At 31.5% G+C, this 16,540-nt stretch overlaps 1 protein-coding gene across 4 annotated transcripts in view; it reads right to left on the bottom strand.

The window, feature by feature from the left end:
• Window positions 1-16,540, bottom strand: part of LOC106467294 (hypoxia up-regulated protein 1-like) — a 72,788-nt gene that overhangs the window by 36,593 nt on the left and 19,655 nt on the right. For all 4 annotated transcript variants that reach the window (XM_013927635.2, XM_022396067.1, XM_022396058.1 and 1 more), the window contains exons 4-9: window positions 16,121-16,152; window positions 12,879-12,957; window positions 7,957-8,188; window positions 5,771-5,899; window positions 2,845-3,022; window positions 338-524 (exon numbers count right to left, since the gene is read on the bottom strand). In XM_013927635.2, the coding sequence (XP_013783089.1) occupies window positions 338-524; window positions 2,845-3,022; window positions 5,771-5,899; window positions 7,957-8,188; window positions 12,879-12,957; window positions 16,121-16,152 (837 nt within the window). The remainder of the gene's footprint in view (window positions 1-337; window positions 525-2,844; window positions 3,023-5,770; window positions 5,900-7,956; window positions 8,189-12,878; window positions 12,958-16,120; window positions 16,153-16,540) is intronic.

Genomic DNA, 16,540 nt, shown 5'->3' with positions numbered 1-16,540 from the left:
AAATCAATGTTTATCTGTATTTTTTTGTTATTTTTAATTTAAGAAATTGAGTAATATATAGTATTAAAATTTGAATTATAATCACAGTTTGATACCAAAATTATTGACATAAATTCATGAAATAGTAGTTACTCGGAGCTGTGCAAAAATTACACTATTATAATTAAATGTTACAAAATGACAAGGTATCAATACTAAAATGTTTTGTTTTTCATAGAAATAGGCTATAAATTGCACTTCAAAATTCAAAGTGATATAATAAAAAAAAGTGACTTATATCCAAACCATTATGTTAATATTTCAACCATTATTTGTTTTTTATATAAAAAACACTCACCTGTGCATAATGATCTGGATTTGCACTCAAAACCTTTTTTAATCTTCCAGCTTCTTTAAACAACTTAGAAAGTGCTCTTTTGTTCTGGAAAACATCATTTGGTGTTTTTTTCTGCTCATTAAATAATTTTGCTAAATGGTCTCGGAGACGAAGCTGAACTTCTAGTCCACCAAGAGATCTATCAAAGCTGTCAAAAGAAAACGTTAACACTGAGTAATAATTCTTGCACAGTACTTGCACTCTAATAATCCTTAAGCTGAAATACCAGAGATTTTATAGCACCAACTTAAGTTTCTTGTTAAACTGAAGTATATGTTTTTCTTGTTTACATATTTAACCCTGCATTAATCTTCCAGGGTCTTCACAGACCCCAAATATTTTGTAAACATCTACCTGTTAGTGCTGAAGTACATACGTTTGTTGTTCTCAGTAGCTTCAGTATCCAGCTAGTTTGTGTTAGATTGTTACACTTAACTTAGGTGGTAAAAAATAAACAAGTTGTAATAGTCAGTGTTCATTTATTGATTAATAAAAGAAAAGATTTTTAGTGATAGTGTTTTGTTGTTTCCAATAGTTTATTATTATTATTTTTACAGAATGCTAAAGAAGATGGAATGTTATATGCATATATGTAATTACACGAAATACACATACTTGTATATGTACATACAAACAAGTGGAAATTAGTTTTCACCCTCTATAACTATAAAATAACTGGTAATGCAAAACAAAATTAAAAGTTCATTTTAGCACAAAGCTACACAATGTGTTTTTTGTACCTCTTCCACTCTAAGGAATTGACCCTGGATTTAAATATTTTAAGTCGAGAGGACCACAAACTAAAGCCATCTCACCTGAATGACTCATCGTAAAATTTTTTCATTATGCTATAATTTTGGCTTAAAACAGTGACAGCACTGACCACTTAAATAATGTTTCTTTTATGGAAACAAAATGTACTGAAACACTACAGTTGTCACTTGTTTCCGACATTTATGATTTGGAAGAAAACACAAGGTAAACTAATTGAAATTCATTTAATATTTATCAGTTTTTTTGTTTTGTTTTTTAATTTATAAAAGCTGGATTCTATTATGGAGAGGAACTGTTTACAATCTGCTAAGAATCTCATTCAAATTATTGACTGACTGAATACAACTCATTGTTAGTTTTCAAATTTTCCAAGGAGAGATCATTTGTTTGTATGTTTGTTCTCGAGCAAAGCCACATTGGGCTATCTACTGTGTCCACTGTGGTGAATCGAAGCCTATGTTTTAGTGCTGTAAGTCCATAAACTTACTGCTGTCCCATTAGAGAACAGGGGAGATTAATATCATCACATTTCTCACCTTAACAGAGGTTTTTTTTAAGTTTATTTTTTCAACTTTAAGAGATTTTGTGTAGGCTTAGTGTTTGAAACATTAAGTCTCAGCAACAGGGACAGACTACAATGAGGCAAGATCATGATAAAAAAAGAAAGTAACATAAAATTATGTTTAATTTACCATAAAAGTTTTTCTTGCAATAAAAACGATCAAACTTAAGAAAAGTTTACCAGTGTAACTAACATTATACATATTGAAACTTAAGACACAAAAAATAAGTACAAAACTGGAAAATGGAAAACTGGAAAATTAATTTATACAACCATTACATCAAATACTTGTAGTTTTTTTTGTTTTTTTTAATAAATAAAGCCTCAGTCTATCTACTGTGTCCAAAGGGAATCAAACCCTAAACTTTAGCATAGTAAGTCCGTAAACTTACCACTGTCCCACCAGGGGAACAAAATTTCTAGAAAAAAATAGAAAACAAATAAAAGTTCACCATATACAACACATGGTGCATACTGGCGTCTTAAGTTTTCAAATGTGAAAAGTTTAAAAACATATTCATTTCTATTTTTATTGAAACATACATCAATAAAACCTGAAAAAAAAAAAAACTATATAAAACAAACAGCTATAAACTACCCAGCTATATAAGCATAAAATGTATAAGATCAAATTTGATTTTATTCACATGGCACTCTTATATCTTCACATTAAGCTTATTTATATTCAGTCTCTTCTACTTAAAAGTAACTATAATGACAAAATAATTTATGAAAAGCTTCAGTCATATTTTAATAGCTGTAAAAATCTTTTAGTTACATCCCTTCTTCGACAATGTTTAAATTCTGAAAGACATCTGATTTTACTAATCCATTGCTTAAGACCAAATTGGCACTTGATGCAAAATAGCACATTGTGCAAAACAGAATATCTTAATTTAACATCTCACAATGCAATCCAGATAAATTATGCCCTAAAATGTGTTGCCTTTTCATAATATACTAAATTAAAAATTATTATTACAAAATATTTGCTATATTTGTATTACAAAAAAGCTGTAAAACATTTCACTATAGCAACTCAAAATGCTACATGTTTCAATCTCTTTTAGCTTGTCTCCAGTCTTGTTTACTATCTGCAAATACATTCAGTAAAAAAAAAATGAAAACATACCCAACTCCTCTAACAGTAAGTTGTGGGTTTGTCTCAACAAATCTTCCTTCTTTAGACTTTATAAGTTGGTAAGTAACAATTGTTGCAACTGTACTGCTCGCTCCCATATCATAGAACATTATATTAAACATAGATTCATTGAAATCTTTCCTTCTAAACACACCAAAGTTCAGAGCAACTGAAAAGAAATGAAAGTAAATTTATTACTATACTATAAAGTGATATAATTTTTATTTTATTTCTATAATAACATTTAATAAGCCTTTCTATGAAAATGTATCTTCCAATAAAATTACCCTCCTTTTGTTTTACAGTGACATGTACAAAAAAGTATGTATTTAAATCATTTATAAAAAAGCCTCAGGACGAACATGTACTTCTAGTCAATAATTATGATAAAGAATACAAAGTATTAAAACCATTGTGAAAACTAAAAAGCAGACAATACTCTCAGTTACCTGTTATAACTGAGAAATATGTTACTCTCCAAACCACTTATAAAACTGTGCTCTTCCTTGTAACCTAAAAAACTAAGTACATAATTTTCCAAACCAAGTCTCAAAAAAAATAGAATTAAAGCCTAGATTGCACTCCTTAACACTTTGAAAAAATTAAGACATACAAAAAAAAACACAAATAATCACTTGTACAGAACTAAATATTATATGGTACCCCTAACCACTTTTGTAAAACCTACAAAGGATTAAACTGTATTTCTAAAAATCTGTACAAAAGCAATTTCCCTAAGCCTTTCATTTTTTCAAGTTTGGATCATTAATAAGAAATTTTATTAGCAATTCTTTGGATGAAATTGTTTAGTTGAGACATATTGAATTTGAAAATGTTTAACAATTTATGTCATAAAATTAATTTATTCAGTTCACTAGATTTTTAAATCCTTCTGCTAGAAACAGCCAAAATCAGTTTTTATTTATACTCATTCATATTTACAAATTAGTCTTAAACTTTAACGTGCTTGTTTAAAAAATCAATAAATTAAATAAGTGGTTGACTCTAGAACTACCAAAGAAACCCCACCTGATTTTGACATTTTAAAATGATTTATGCATCAAATTACTTGTGAATCCACCACTTTGTTGGTTAATTATTCTTACTACCATACTAGTCACACACAAAAATATAAAAAAATTACCATCAACACTAATTAATTTACCACAAATTACTGATTAGGTTTCCTTGTGTATTTGATTGCAATGAGTGATTGCACCCAATTTGTTTTGGTCAGTTCTTTACACTAGGTGTTTCATAAAGAGGAAAAAACACTAAAAACACCCCCCCCCCACTAGTAGTGAGTATTGTTAAAACTAATTCATAATTTAAGAGTTAAAAAAACTGCATATATACTTGTGACATGGAGAGTAATATATAACATTCTCCATCTTTAATTTTGTTCTTTAAGTTTTACACAGCAGAAGCAGTAGTTATTTACAATGTGGTACACAGATAAATACTGAACACCCATATTTACATACGACAATGTCTGATGCAAATAACAAACTGCTATTTTAATCACATAATATTTCATGCATCACTTGAAAATCTAGTTGCATCATAGATAAATACCAAATATGCATATTTACATGTATTTATGATAATATCTGATGGGTATACAAAAAAACAAACTAATTTCAATTTGTTTTAAATTCCTCAACTCTTGCAATCATTCTTCCGGTAAAATAAGTGTTTCAAAAACATGGCAACATTGAATTTTCATTACTATCTATTTAACAATGGCTGTGAAATTGAATTTTTCCCTCCAATCCCTTTATATAGTAACCAGAGCTAATACTTTTTACAAGCCACAAATGTTTATGCTGTTGCATGCTAATATTAATTTTACCTAAGATATGAAATTCAGAAATTATTCTTCAGTACATTTATTGTAACATATATCACAACCACTGATTATTCCTTAGTATGTGTGATGCCAATAAGAATTTGTCAAATTTTGAACAAGGAATGAATATAGTATGGCTGTATTACACAACTAAAGTTGAACATTTTTAGAAATTGTTTTTCACAGGACTCTAGAGGACTAGAACTTTATATGATTTGATAATTATTAATGGGTCACTTTAAATAACATTCAATAAAAGAAAATCTCATACATATCTAATACATAAACATGATTGTTTTCATAAAGACTCTGCAACTCTCAAGAACAAGCTTAAATAAATGTAAAGAAAATTATAAAACTAAAACTTGTCAAATCTGTAAATTATGCTGAGATCAATCAAACCTTGATAGGACCAACAGTGACTTATCATGCAGCTCCAATCTCTATTAACCTTAAATTTTTTTTCAGTCTAAAAATATTGGGTAAAAGCTTGAACACTGCCAGCAGTGTGGATTTCAACATGTTTGTGATTCTCTACTGTCTGATTAATAGAGATAATGTGACTTCTGTATGAAAAATAAACAGTATGTGTATTTTCGGACTTGAATTTTATAAATCATTGTTTTCATGCAGGGGATGAACAACTGTTTATCATTTGTCCAATTTTAAACGAAATTACAAATTTTCAACAACATTTATTCAAAACTTCAGCAGTAAAATTTATATGTTAAAGCAATTTAAGGCCTTGATTTTCATAATGGGTAATTTCAAGAACATTCAAAGTTTTAGCAACTCTGCAAACTATTTTTATTATCAATTAAAAACAATACTTTCCTTTGGTTCTACACCCAATGGTGTTAAGAACTATTAGCAACCTAATGTTTATCAGTTATCAATTCTATTCTATAATAAATAAATCTTCAACACTAACCACTGCTCATCAGTACTGGTTATGTTGTATTCATTATATATAATACTATTTCACTATGTTGAATTTCAGGTATACATCAATCCTGTGCTTCATCTTTTATCTGTACCATAAACACAGAGATAACATCAATCACTCACCTGCTGTATTATCATTAATTAACTGCAACACCTTCAAGCCAGCCATATTTGCAGCATGAAGTACTGCTCTTCTCTCAGCCTGGTTAAAGTACACTGGCACCGTTATAACTGCATCTTTAATGGTCTGGCCTAATGAAATATGCAACAGCACAATACTTTGAAGTACGTGTATGGAGTGTTAAATGAAATTGAACGATGTAAATAAATGGTCGTATATAGTTTGCTACAAACAACATCTCATACAGATTCAAGAAATATTAATAATACAATTGTACTTGCAAGAAAGACACTTGCCTTGTCATCTTTAATCACATATCAATGAATAAACGTAGAGGTATAGGATTCTGGACTGTATCGTAACAAATTATCAAACTTCTATTGACAGTGTTTTACATACAGTTGGTTAATTGCACTTTATATCCCATGCAGTTGTGAGTCATGTCACCATTAATGGCAAAATCTAGACCTCAAGTTAAACTTTGTCATTTTTCTAATTTACTAATTTTGTGCCGTAGGAAATAATGTGACATGTAAAGCCATCTATTTAGCAAAAGGATCATAAGTATTATTGTATTTTACTGCTATTAATCAAGGTTAGGTAGGGAAATGTTACATGTTAGCCACAATAATCAAGGTTTCCAATTTGATGACACACAGTATGTATTATTGTTACCTTGTGTTTGATAAATTTATACATCACAAATTCATAACTTTCTCAGAACAATCTACAAGGATAGGAATCTAACTTGGTACTAAAAAGATTCTGTAAATAATGATGGTAAGGATGGGGTGGAGGAAAATCAAACAACGAATAAAAATGAAGCAGTTTCACTTGAAATATACAAGTTTTGTCAACCTTAAGAGATGAACAACCAGCAATAAGGCTTTCGTTCTCAACTATTGAATTTAATTCAGGCAGCAAAAATAATAATCAAGAACAACTGATTTTGGCACTTTTTCCTCAGAAGCAATTTGTGTTCTCTTTTGGAAATTAGAAGCATTTTGGGTGTAGATTTTGTCATGTTGTGGATGATATGTTAGTCATATGTATATGTGGTTCATATAAAATTCATAACCATGAGCAGATTTATGGGTGGGGAGTATTCCACTGCTTTTTCTTAGGAAGGATATTTCTACAGGAGAAGTAGCAAAAAAGATGCAGATAAACAAATTTCAAAGACAACAGTCTATAACATAGAGAATAGCATTAGCAAGAAATAGCCAGAGCACTCATTTGGAAACGTAATACCACCTAAACAACATCCTATCACGTGTAGAACTGCTGCTACTATTGCTAAAGTTAGCAGACGGGTCATCCAGAAACCACTAGGAAATTAGCTGCTAACAAGTTGCACATGAAATCTTTCCATTTAGAGGAACAAAAAATACGAGTACAAAAGGTGGTGACCCTATACATACATTGCCGAGAAATAACAGTAGATTACTATGAAAAATAGTTTACACAAAACACATGGGAGTTTATTGCAAACTTGGACAAGGCTTGTATGTACTTGAATGATTACAACAAGAAATAGGCAATTTGATACAGACCACTTGACAATGAACACTTTCCAAAATAATGAAGAGAAAATTTTGTTCATTGCACTTTATAGATACCACTGATTTTTCATACAGTGGAAAATTAAAACTTCACAAAAAAACATAATAAAACAAAGGCAAACTCTCATCTCTATTAGAAAACTGTACTGAAACAAACTAAGCATGGACGGAATTTCTATGATGAATAGCTGTATCACATCGAAAGTTTAAGTACAATATAGCATTTTTATGATATACAGAAAATGAAACCAGTAACCATACTATCCCTTTCTCCAACATATCTATCAAGTCACCTGAACGCACATTTATGAAATTCTGTGTACTTGTTTTGCTTCAACGAGATCTTGGAAACCAACATTCCCTGTACAATGGAGAGTCTGTGAAAATTGTATTAGGATATGTATGGCTTATGCGGCCTTAAAATCTTTCAAGAAAGTTTATTACGTAAAAAAGTGTGATGGTCGGCAATAATGCATAATCATGTCCACCAAACTGAGCACAAATAATGCAAGAAATAGTTAAATATACAGCACAGAACATGAAACATTTCCTTTATAAGGTGCAAGAAACACTGCATGATTTTAAACAAATGTAAAAGAGGTTATATTAGTTAAGTCTGATCATACCTGCAGCATGTTCTGCTATTTCTTGTGCATTTTTAAACACCATAGCTACAAGTTCTTCAGGAGTGAAGGACATGCCTTCAGGATGTTTCAATACAACTGTTCCCCTTCTCTCATCTGGTATAACTGTATAGTAGGGAAATCGCTTTTGAAACAACTGAACCATAGGGTTGTCCACTTTCTTCCCCAATAACTCTAAAAAGTAAGCATAGGCTTTGTCTGGAAACCTAACACCCTAGAAGACAAAAAGTTTTTTTTTTTATTTCACTGATGTCATATAATTAGACTATTTAACCTTATGGACACAAGAAAATCAAAATGTACATGTCACGACCTTTTTACAAAAGTATATCAAAATTTAAACTACTTTACTATCAATGTAACTTAATAAAATTGGCATCAAAAAAACATAAAATATAATTCAAATTTTTGTATTATCTAAGATTTAATTTCTTAATTTTGAAAAGAAATATTTAAATAATATCTCAATCTGTAAGTCAGAGTCTAACAGCGTGATAGTACTCTTGAATTCTAATTTATAGATTTTTTTTTGCTCTTCCCTTATAAGGGCTTCAAAATGTTCAACCAACTAGAAACACATACTATAGATATTGACAAGCCAGAATATAAAATTTCAACCTTTTATCTTTTTACTATACTAAGTTATCACTATATTTGTTCAACCTCCATGAGATGCTCCTCTCATATCCTGTCTTTCAAGATATGTATATAATTCTCTCCAACAATGTTATTGGACATATTAACTCTCTTGCTACAGGCTCGGTAAAATTGGCCAAGTTCATGACCCCAAATTGACCTTTATAGTTTCTATACTATAACTTCTAATATGTTTTGTGTATCTTCACAAAATTTTCCAAAATTTCAATGATCATTAAGAGTCATTTGAAGACAGGAAGAAAAAATTTTAAAAACCTGAATTTTTAATGAAACATTTTCAATAAAAGTTTTTCCATGAATACTTCGAGTCAAAATGTTGACTGCTCTGAGCGAAACGTGATTTTCATGTTAAGATTAAAAACACTTTTCTTCATCTGTAAAATCTCAAAGTTCATTTGCTTAATCTCGGTTTCAAGTATTTTTTTTTCAGTAAAACTACATATTGCATTGTTATTTTCTCTACCCTAACTCTATACAAGATTGGTAAATTTAACCAACCTCATAATCACTAAAAACATTTGAAATAAATTTAAATTAACCTTTTTTTCTTTCTAGAATGACTTCAAATTGAAACATTTGTTTATCCTAATTAGCTTTAAACTCATAACAGTATACATCTGTTTATACTAGAATTTTATTGTTTTATTGTCTTTTGAACAGTGTCTAACTAATATTCCCACAATACAAGTTGTAAATTACTTTGCAAACATATAGCTCACATTACCCTATTGAATTACATAAAGCACGGGCTACTCATGAGTTACTTGCAAGCAAACTTTGTGAAAAATTTTTTTTATTGTTATCATTATTCTCTATTTTACCTAATGTAAAAAGTTTCCAATTTTTACCTTTTAGTTACTTGTATAACAATAAATAAAGCATATACATGAAAAACAAGAAATAGAGTACTTGGCCAAGTCTTTTTTTTTTGCTGTTGATGACTATTTAACCTACTTTTTTTTTTTTAATACTAATGGTACTACTGCACGAGATTTTTTATTTAATTAAATAATATACCAAAGAACACAGAATAATAACAAACAAAAAGTAGACAATGTCCCATGACTATCACAATTTTTCCGGCTTTCTAACTATGCAACATTAAAAATTCAGCTAAGCTCATCGATGTGTTTCCCATGGGAATAAAATTTGAATTGAAAGTGAAATAGACAATTCTCTGTACAGAAAACAATGTAATTTAATACATCATTTGATACATTAAAACCTTGGCTTTCTATTGGTTATAAATAATATACTATTGAACATCAGAGAGAACTATAGACAATTACTGAAAGAAAGGATGCAACATTCAGCTATCGCATGAAGGGTCCGATTTTATGGCTGTGTACCTAAATAAGATTGAAGGCTATAAAAATTATGCTTTGGCTGAGCAATGACAACATTATAATGAGTAACTTGCAGTAAATTTCATACTTCTTGGAGGGGTGTTAAATAAGTTAGAGAAAAGGGGATGCTTAGAGAGAAAATGTTTCAATTCTCATACTAACAAAAATTCAAATATAATAAATTAAGAACTTAAAACTTAAACTATTAAAGTTTGGATTATTAGCTACATTTCTATTCCAAACTTATTCACATATCTTGATAAACAAATAGGTCAATAAAATTTTGATGGTAAATCACTAAAACCTTGTGATATGAGCAGAAAAGATGTTCATAGTGAAAGTGTTAATATCCAATAAAAGAGCATATTCTAAACTACAAAAGTCAGATAATGGTTTTATTTTAGCTACCAAGGCCAATAGTTCACAAGAAGTGATTGATCTGTTTAGACTAAAGTCATTATTTCGAGCAGCAAGGAATATTTTAAAAGCTATTTATAGGTTAATTAGAAAGCCATATGAAACTTAGAAATTTATTAAGTTAGATAAAAAAAAAAACTTAAATGAAATAAATTTAATAAAAACTTATTTTCGTGTCTCTTAGAGGAATGCATGCAAGATGCCATCTTGTGATGTAACTTGATAGTTTGTGTACTGTAAGCTCTTGCCAGGTAATTTATTGCTTTGTTATTTTATTTAGACAAACTTAAATTAACATAAAAAAAAAATTGAATGAAAGTAATTGTTAAAAAAATTAGAGGCCTGATAAATAATTACAATCTAGTCATTAAAAAGAATTTTTGATTTTGCTTCATATTTTCTCCTTTTCATTGATTGTACATTGATCATTTTACTACAGTTTGTGTTAGTGTAGAGAAAATAATATAAGGTATAAAGTTTTATTGAAAAAAAACTTGACATTTAGAAGGTTCTAGAGTTTATGGAAATAAATAAATTCACATACAAATAATTTGTAAAAATACTTTATTAAGAATCTGATTTTTTTTTGTGTACACTGTACAACATACTTGTAATGTTTACTAAAAGCTTACCAAATTTCACCAAGATACACCTATAACAGTCAGTTATAGTAGCAAATAATTCCTTGGTTGCACAGTGGTTACAAAAGAAAAGTGCAACTTAAGCATAATATTTTATATTCTGAATAGCCTGAGATGAGTGGAATACAAAAGAAACTATATGATATATGCACACACGTACACAAGCTGATAAATTTCAATTAACATTGATATGAGTAACATCTTTTTTTTTTACCATTCTTCCCAAAATGATTATTTTATAAATCCCAATATACTATTTCTTACAATACTGTTATATCATAAAAGCAGGAACCTGTCTATATCAACTGCAAAGATAACTGATGAATGCACATTCATCAACATACCATACAATTTAAAACTTATTACAATAATTCTGGTAGAATATCAGTAAAATTAGCTTTGTCAGCTTTAACCCCTTTTGTTACAAACATCCTTTTCTGCACATGAGGTTTTAGTGAATTACATTCAAAATTTAATTAAACTACTTTTTTTTTCATAGTATACCAATAAATATAGTGTAAAAATATGGCTAATAATCCATATTTTAATAGTATACAAGTTTTAAATTCTTCCTTTTCTAAAGCAATGTAAAAAAAAATCAATTCCCCCTAGTGTAAGAATTGACATTTGCTCTCTAAGCATCCCCTCTTCTCTAATCTATTTATCACCTCTCCAAGAAGTACAAAATTTAATGCAAATTACTCATAACTTCATCATCATTCATGCAAGGCATAATTTTCACAGCCTTCAATCTTATTTGGTTACAGAGCCATTAAATAGACAATCAGACCCCTCTTGCCATGCCTGCATGTCACATCCTCTCTTCCAGAAATTGCCAATAGTTCTCTCTCTCTCTCTCTCTCTCTGATGTTCAACGCTATTTTATAACCAACAGAAACCAAGGTTTTCATCTATAAAATGATATTATGTTGTTTTCTGTAAAGAGAATAGTCAATTTTGCTTTCAGTTCAATCTTGATTTCCATGGGAAACACATTGATGAACTTGTATGAAGTTTTAATGGCTCATACATTCATGAGCAGCTCACAAGTAGCTTGTGTATAATGTTATTCGATAGCGTAACACAAGCTGCAAATTCATCAAGTGAGTTACAGCTTATATTGGTGCAATTCCCAGTTAAACAGGGCTCAAAAGCCAATAAAACTTAATAGATGAATAAATAGATGTATATTGTTATGAATGTAAAGCTACTTAAGCCAAACAAATGTAATTTCATATTACAATTTGAAGTCATTCAACAACAACTAAAAAAAAAGCATAATTTATATTTATTTTAATTTTGTTTAGTGGTTATGAGGTCAGGTATCAAGTTAGGGTAGAGAAAATAAAATATAAAGTATTACTGAAAAAAAAAAGAAGCTTCAAACTTACTTAGGAGGTTTCAAAGCTGGCACAAATAAAATTTGAGATTTTTGAGACGAGAAAGTCTTTTTGATCTTAACATGGAAATCACTTAGCACTCAGACTAGAATATAGAAATACTACATATATTCATGGACAAGTCTTTAGTAAAAATACTTCATTAAAAAAAATCTTATTTTTTTTTACAAAAGACTTATAGTATTTACTAAAAGTCTGCCAAATATTGTGAAGATTAACAAGTTGTATCAAAAGTTACAGTATAGAAACTATAATGAGTACAAAATGGTTATGAGGTCAGTCAATTCGACCAACTTTACTGCATGAGAGTTAATCATTAATATTAATTGTCTTAATCATTTTAGGTAAATTATTTTCAAATAAGAGTCTGTTTCAGTATTAAACTCATTGCTCTTTACAACACTGTCTAAAAACAATATCTGTATTATAAAATATGCACCTACCACTCCTGCAGCAGGATCACCAAATAACCTTTCTCCATCTCTGAAGGAAACAACCACAGGTGTCTTCCTTTGGGATTCTCTGCAAGTCAGTATTATAAAAAATAACATAATAATAGTATTAAAATTCTAATATTTATATTAATACTTTTGTATATAGTGATATTTCACAACAATGTATTAATATAATGAAAAAATAGATACTCTTACACATTAAGGTTTTGAACAAGTACACAATATAAACCAACTTTGGTGATCAGTTACAATTTTCCTATATTGAAAGTGAATTTCTGATAGGTACTTCCCTCCTCTCACAAGATTAGCTATTCTTGTTCATTGCTGCCTCCTATATGCAAACTTTTTTTTTATGCATGCCACAAGTCTTCTGCTCCACCCTATTGGAATCAAGTGATTTTAACATGTCTCTCATGCAAATCATCATTCATCACCTTTCCACCAATAGGAGCATAGTACACTCATGTGATTCATGTGAATCCCTCTATGCACTTCTACTGAACTATTACTTTGAAGTTTGGCAGAAAATGGAAGCACAGGAAGTGTGTGGGGAGGGAGGGTGGAAAGTGTGAATGAATGGAAGTACCTATCGGAAATAAATTTTCAGTATAGGAAAATTATAACTTCCGATAAGGTACTTCCCTTCACTCACAAGATTAGCTAGAATCCCATATTGATCAGGAGGATGGGCCAGTGTGCGGTAAAGACAGACGTACCTCCCGAAACCATCTCAAGGATACCTTCGCAGATGAGAGAGTCAGATAAGATCTGAAGATGGGCACCACACCCGAGCCAGGTATACTCTTCGCTTATGTGTGAAATGTATAACATAAAGGCAAAGAACAGAGCCAATTAGGAGAGAATGTAGTAGGAAAGAGATCCTCACCAGAGAAAGATAATGGAACTCAATCCCACAATGTGAAAAGTGAATAAAAAAGGATGCACTCCTGGGTGTAGAGAGGCTAGGGTGCAGCAGACCATACTCGGCAAGTCAACTACATCCAAAACTTCCTCAAGGAATATCAACATCTGCATGAGGGTAGGATGAGGATCCACCATTTTCACCTCAAACTCAAGAACTGGGAAAGTGAGAACCACTCCGATTCCTGGGCATTACACAAGAATGAGCTCAGAGCTATCGATCCGAGAACAGGACATCCGGTATTGAAAGAATGTCTATCGCATACAATCAACTCCTCAACAGTGAAACAGGCTGGGACCCACCAAGGCAATAACAGCTCAGTTAAAAAGAGAAAATGAGGGACAGCCAAGGACAGAGCCAGTACAATCCCATGAATCAACACTGTGACACACAACACAGAGGAGATATTGAGGGAGGAAGATAGACAACCCAAACTTGTGTGAGGACTTATGTTGATTGGTTCACTCTAAATCCAAAACCTGCCAGAGGGGTACCAACATCGACATGAGGGTAGGATGAGGGCTCCCACTCAAAGGGTTAAACTGCATTCTGACGTCTCACTCCGGTATATTGATTATGGCAAATAGGAAAACAGTATGTCATCTACATCAGCAGAACACAATCGCCCTACTCTGCACTGAATGATTATAGCCATCTTTGTGTGGAATCTATTCAGGAAGGTGCCTCCATAGTCGACCACTCCAGTGGCTTGGAACTGGTAAGGACTCCCATACTCCACTGGAAGAAAGAAGGGTGATAATGCATTGGAGAGCCCCGAGGAACAATATCACCTGATACAGTACAATGGGTTATTCCGAAACCCTATTTTGAAAAGCAGGCCACAACAATTTATTCAAGCGAGGTATGGCAGGGATGAGCAGCTACCCCCCTTCTGCTTTACCCACGAAGCCCATGAGTGGTACAGTCCGGAATGGGCATATTTATGAAGCAAACATTGCAAGGTTATTCACCTACATGCAATCTTGTGAAACACCCCATCTCAACAGTGAGCATTCAGAAACTATAGAAAATAAAGCATGAGTCAACATGGCCATACACTGCAGATTTTGAGTTAAAGAATACTTGCTCAGGCACCACTCGCCACAGAGTGAAATATACTGCAAAAGAGTTGTGAGGGTAAGACAGAGGCGGGAAAATTGGGCATAGTTTAAACTAACAGGGTAAAACAGAATCCAACAGTTGTTGGTCGAGATAAGGACTGTCAGCACGATGATAAGCGAGGGCAGACTGATCCAATGCCCTTTGGGGATGAGGCATGCTAACACCATCATGTAACTGAAAGTCAAATTGGTCAGCATGGATCCAAATGTTAATGGATGGGGGAAAATAAACACTGTTGGGACAAAAATTCATGCAGTAAGAAAGGACAGGGGTCATAAGAAATAGGAGCTAGAGATAAGACGTCACATACTTGGGAAATAAAGTCCAAAAAAACACGAGTGTACTTTGCTCCTATTGGTAGAAAGGTTATGCATGATGATTTGCATGAGATACACATTGGAATCACTTGATTCCAACAGTTGGGGGGAGCAAAAGGCTTGTGGCATGTGTAAAGAAAAAAGTTCACATATAGAGGGCAGCAAAGAACAAGACTAGCTAATATTGTAAGCGGAGTGAAGTACCATATTGGAATATGCATTACCATTGGCCTTGATATTTCTAATCCAATAGTAACTTGCACCTCATGAATTGGACTTGATAAATGATATTTTTAATCAGTTTTTCCTTGATTGGTAAAAACTTAAGGTTACCCAATGTCATTGCTCATGCTAGAACTTACTTTTAGAAACATATAGATGGTCAGTTATGTTTGAAAATTATTCAAAATGACAACTTCAACATTTAATAGTCAAGATTACATTAAGAAAACCTTGACAAATCTAAATAACATAATATAGTGATGTGTTTGAAAGTAGAAGCTAATCTACTGAAGTGAGTGAGTGTTTAACATACAGAACCCAAATTAATTAAAGACAAGTATTAATATTAAAAAAAACTGTAGAATTTAAGTATTTTCAAGGTATGAAATTGCATGGTAAATCACATTTGATCTGACAACTAGCTCATATCTAATGCAAATCTCTCACTATACTAGCACACGATTGTTAAAAAAAAATCATATTTGCAAAATTGATAACTGGGCACCTAATTATGCTAAATTATATCTATGGCATTCTAAATAAACCTTGCTATGTGTGTGAAACTCCATTCAAGTTAACTTCAGACATTACAACCAAGTACACTCAACATGTATTTTACCTCCAGAATCAATTTAAAGTCCACTTACTTGTTAAGAGCTATTTCCATAGGTACACCAGGCTGGCAAGGTTGGAAAAAAAAACAAAAAAAACTTCATTATTATGTATACACTTAAAATGAATTATGCACATATGTTTCAATTTATTGTTTGTTTGTTTGTTATGAATTTCGTGCAAAGCTACACGAGGGCTATCTGCACTAGCCATTCCTAATTTAGCAGTGTAAAACTAGAGGGATGGCAACTAATCACCACCCACCGCCAACTCTTGGGCTACTCTTTTTACCAACGAATAGTGGGATTAACAGTCACATTATAATGCCCCCGTGGCTGAAAGAGCGAGCATGACCACCTGGCAAATGCCGAGTAGAACATTTAGGTGTGTGTGTGTGTGTGTGTGTGTGTGTGTGTGTGTGTGTGTGTGTGTGTGTGTGTGTGTGTGTGTGTGTG

This window comes from Limulus polyphemus, unplaced genomic scaffold (assembly GCF_000517525.1).
Source record: "Limulus polyphemus unplaced genomic scaffold, Limulus_polyphemus-2.1.2 Scaffold78, whole genome shotgun sequence".
Taxonomy (NCBI): domain Eukaryota; kingdom Metazoa; phylum Arthropoda; class Merostomata; order Xiphosura; family Limulidae; genus Limulus; species Limulus polyphemus.
Note: the sequence above shows the minus strand (reverse complement) of the source record. Positions and strands in the feature narration are given on the sequence as shown.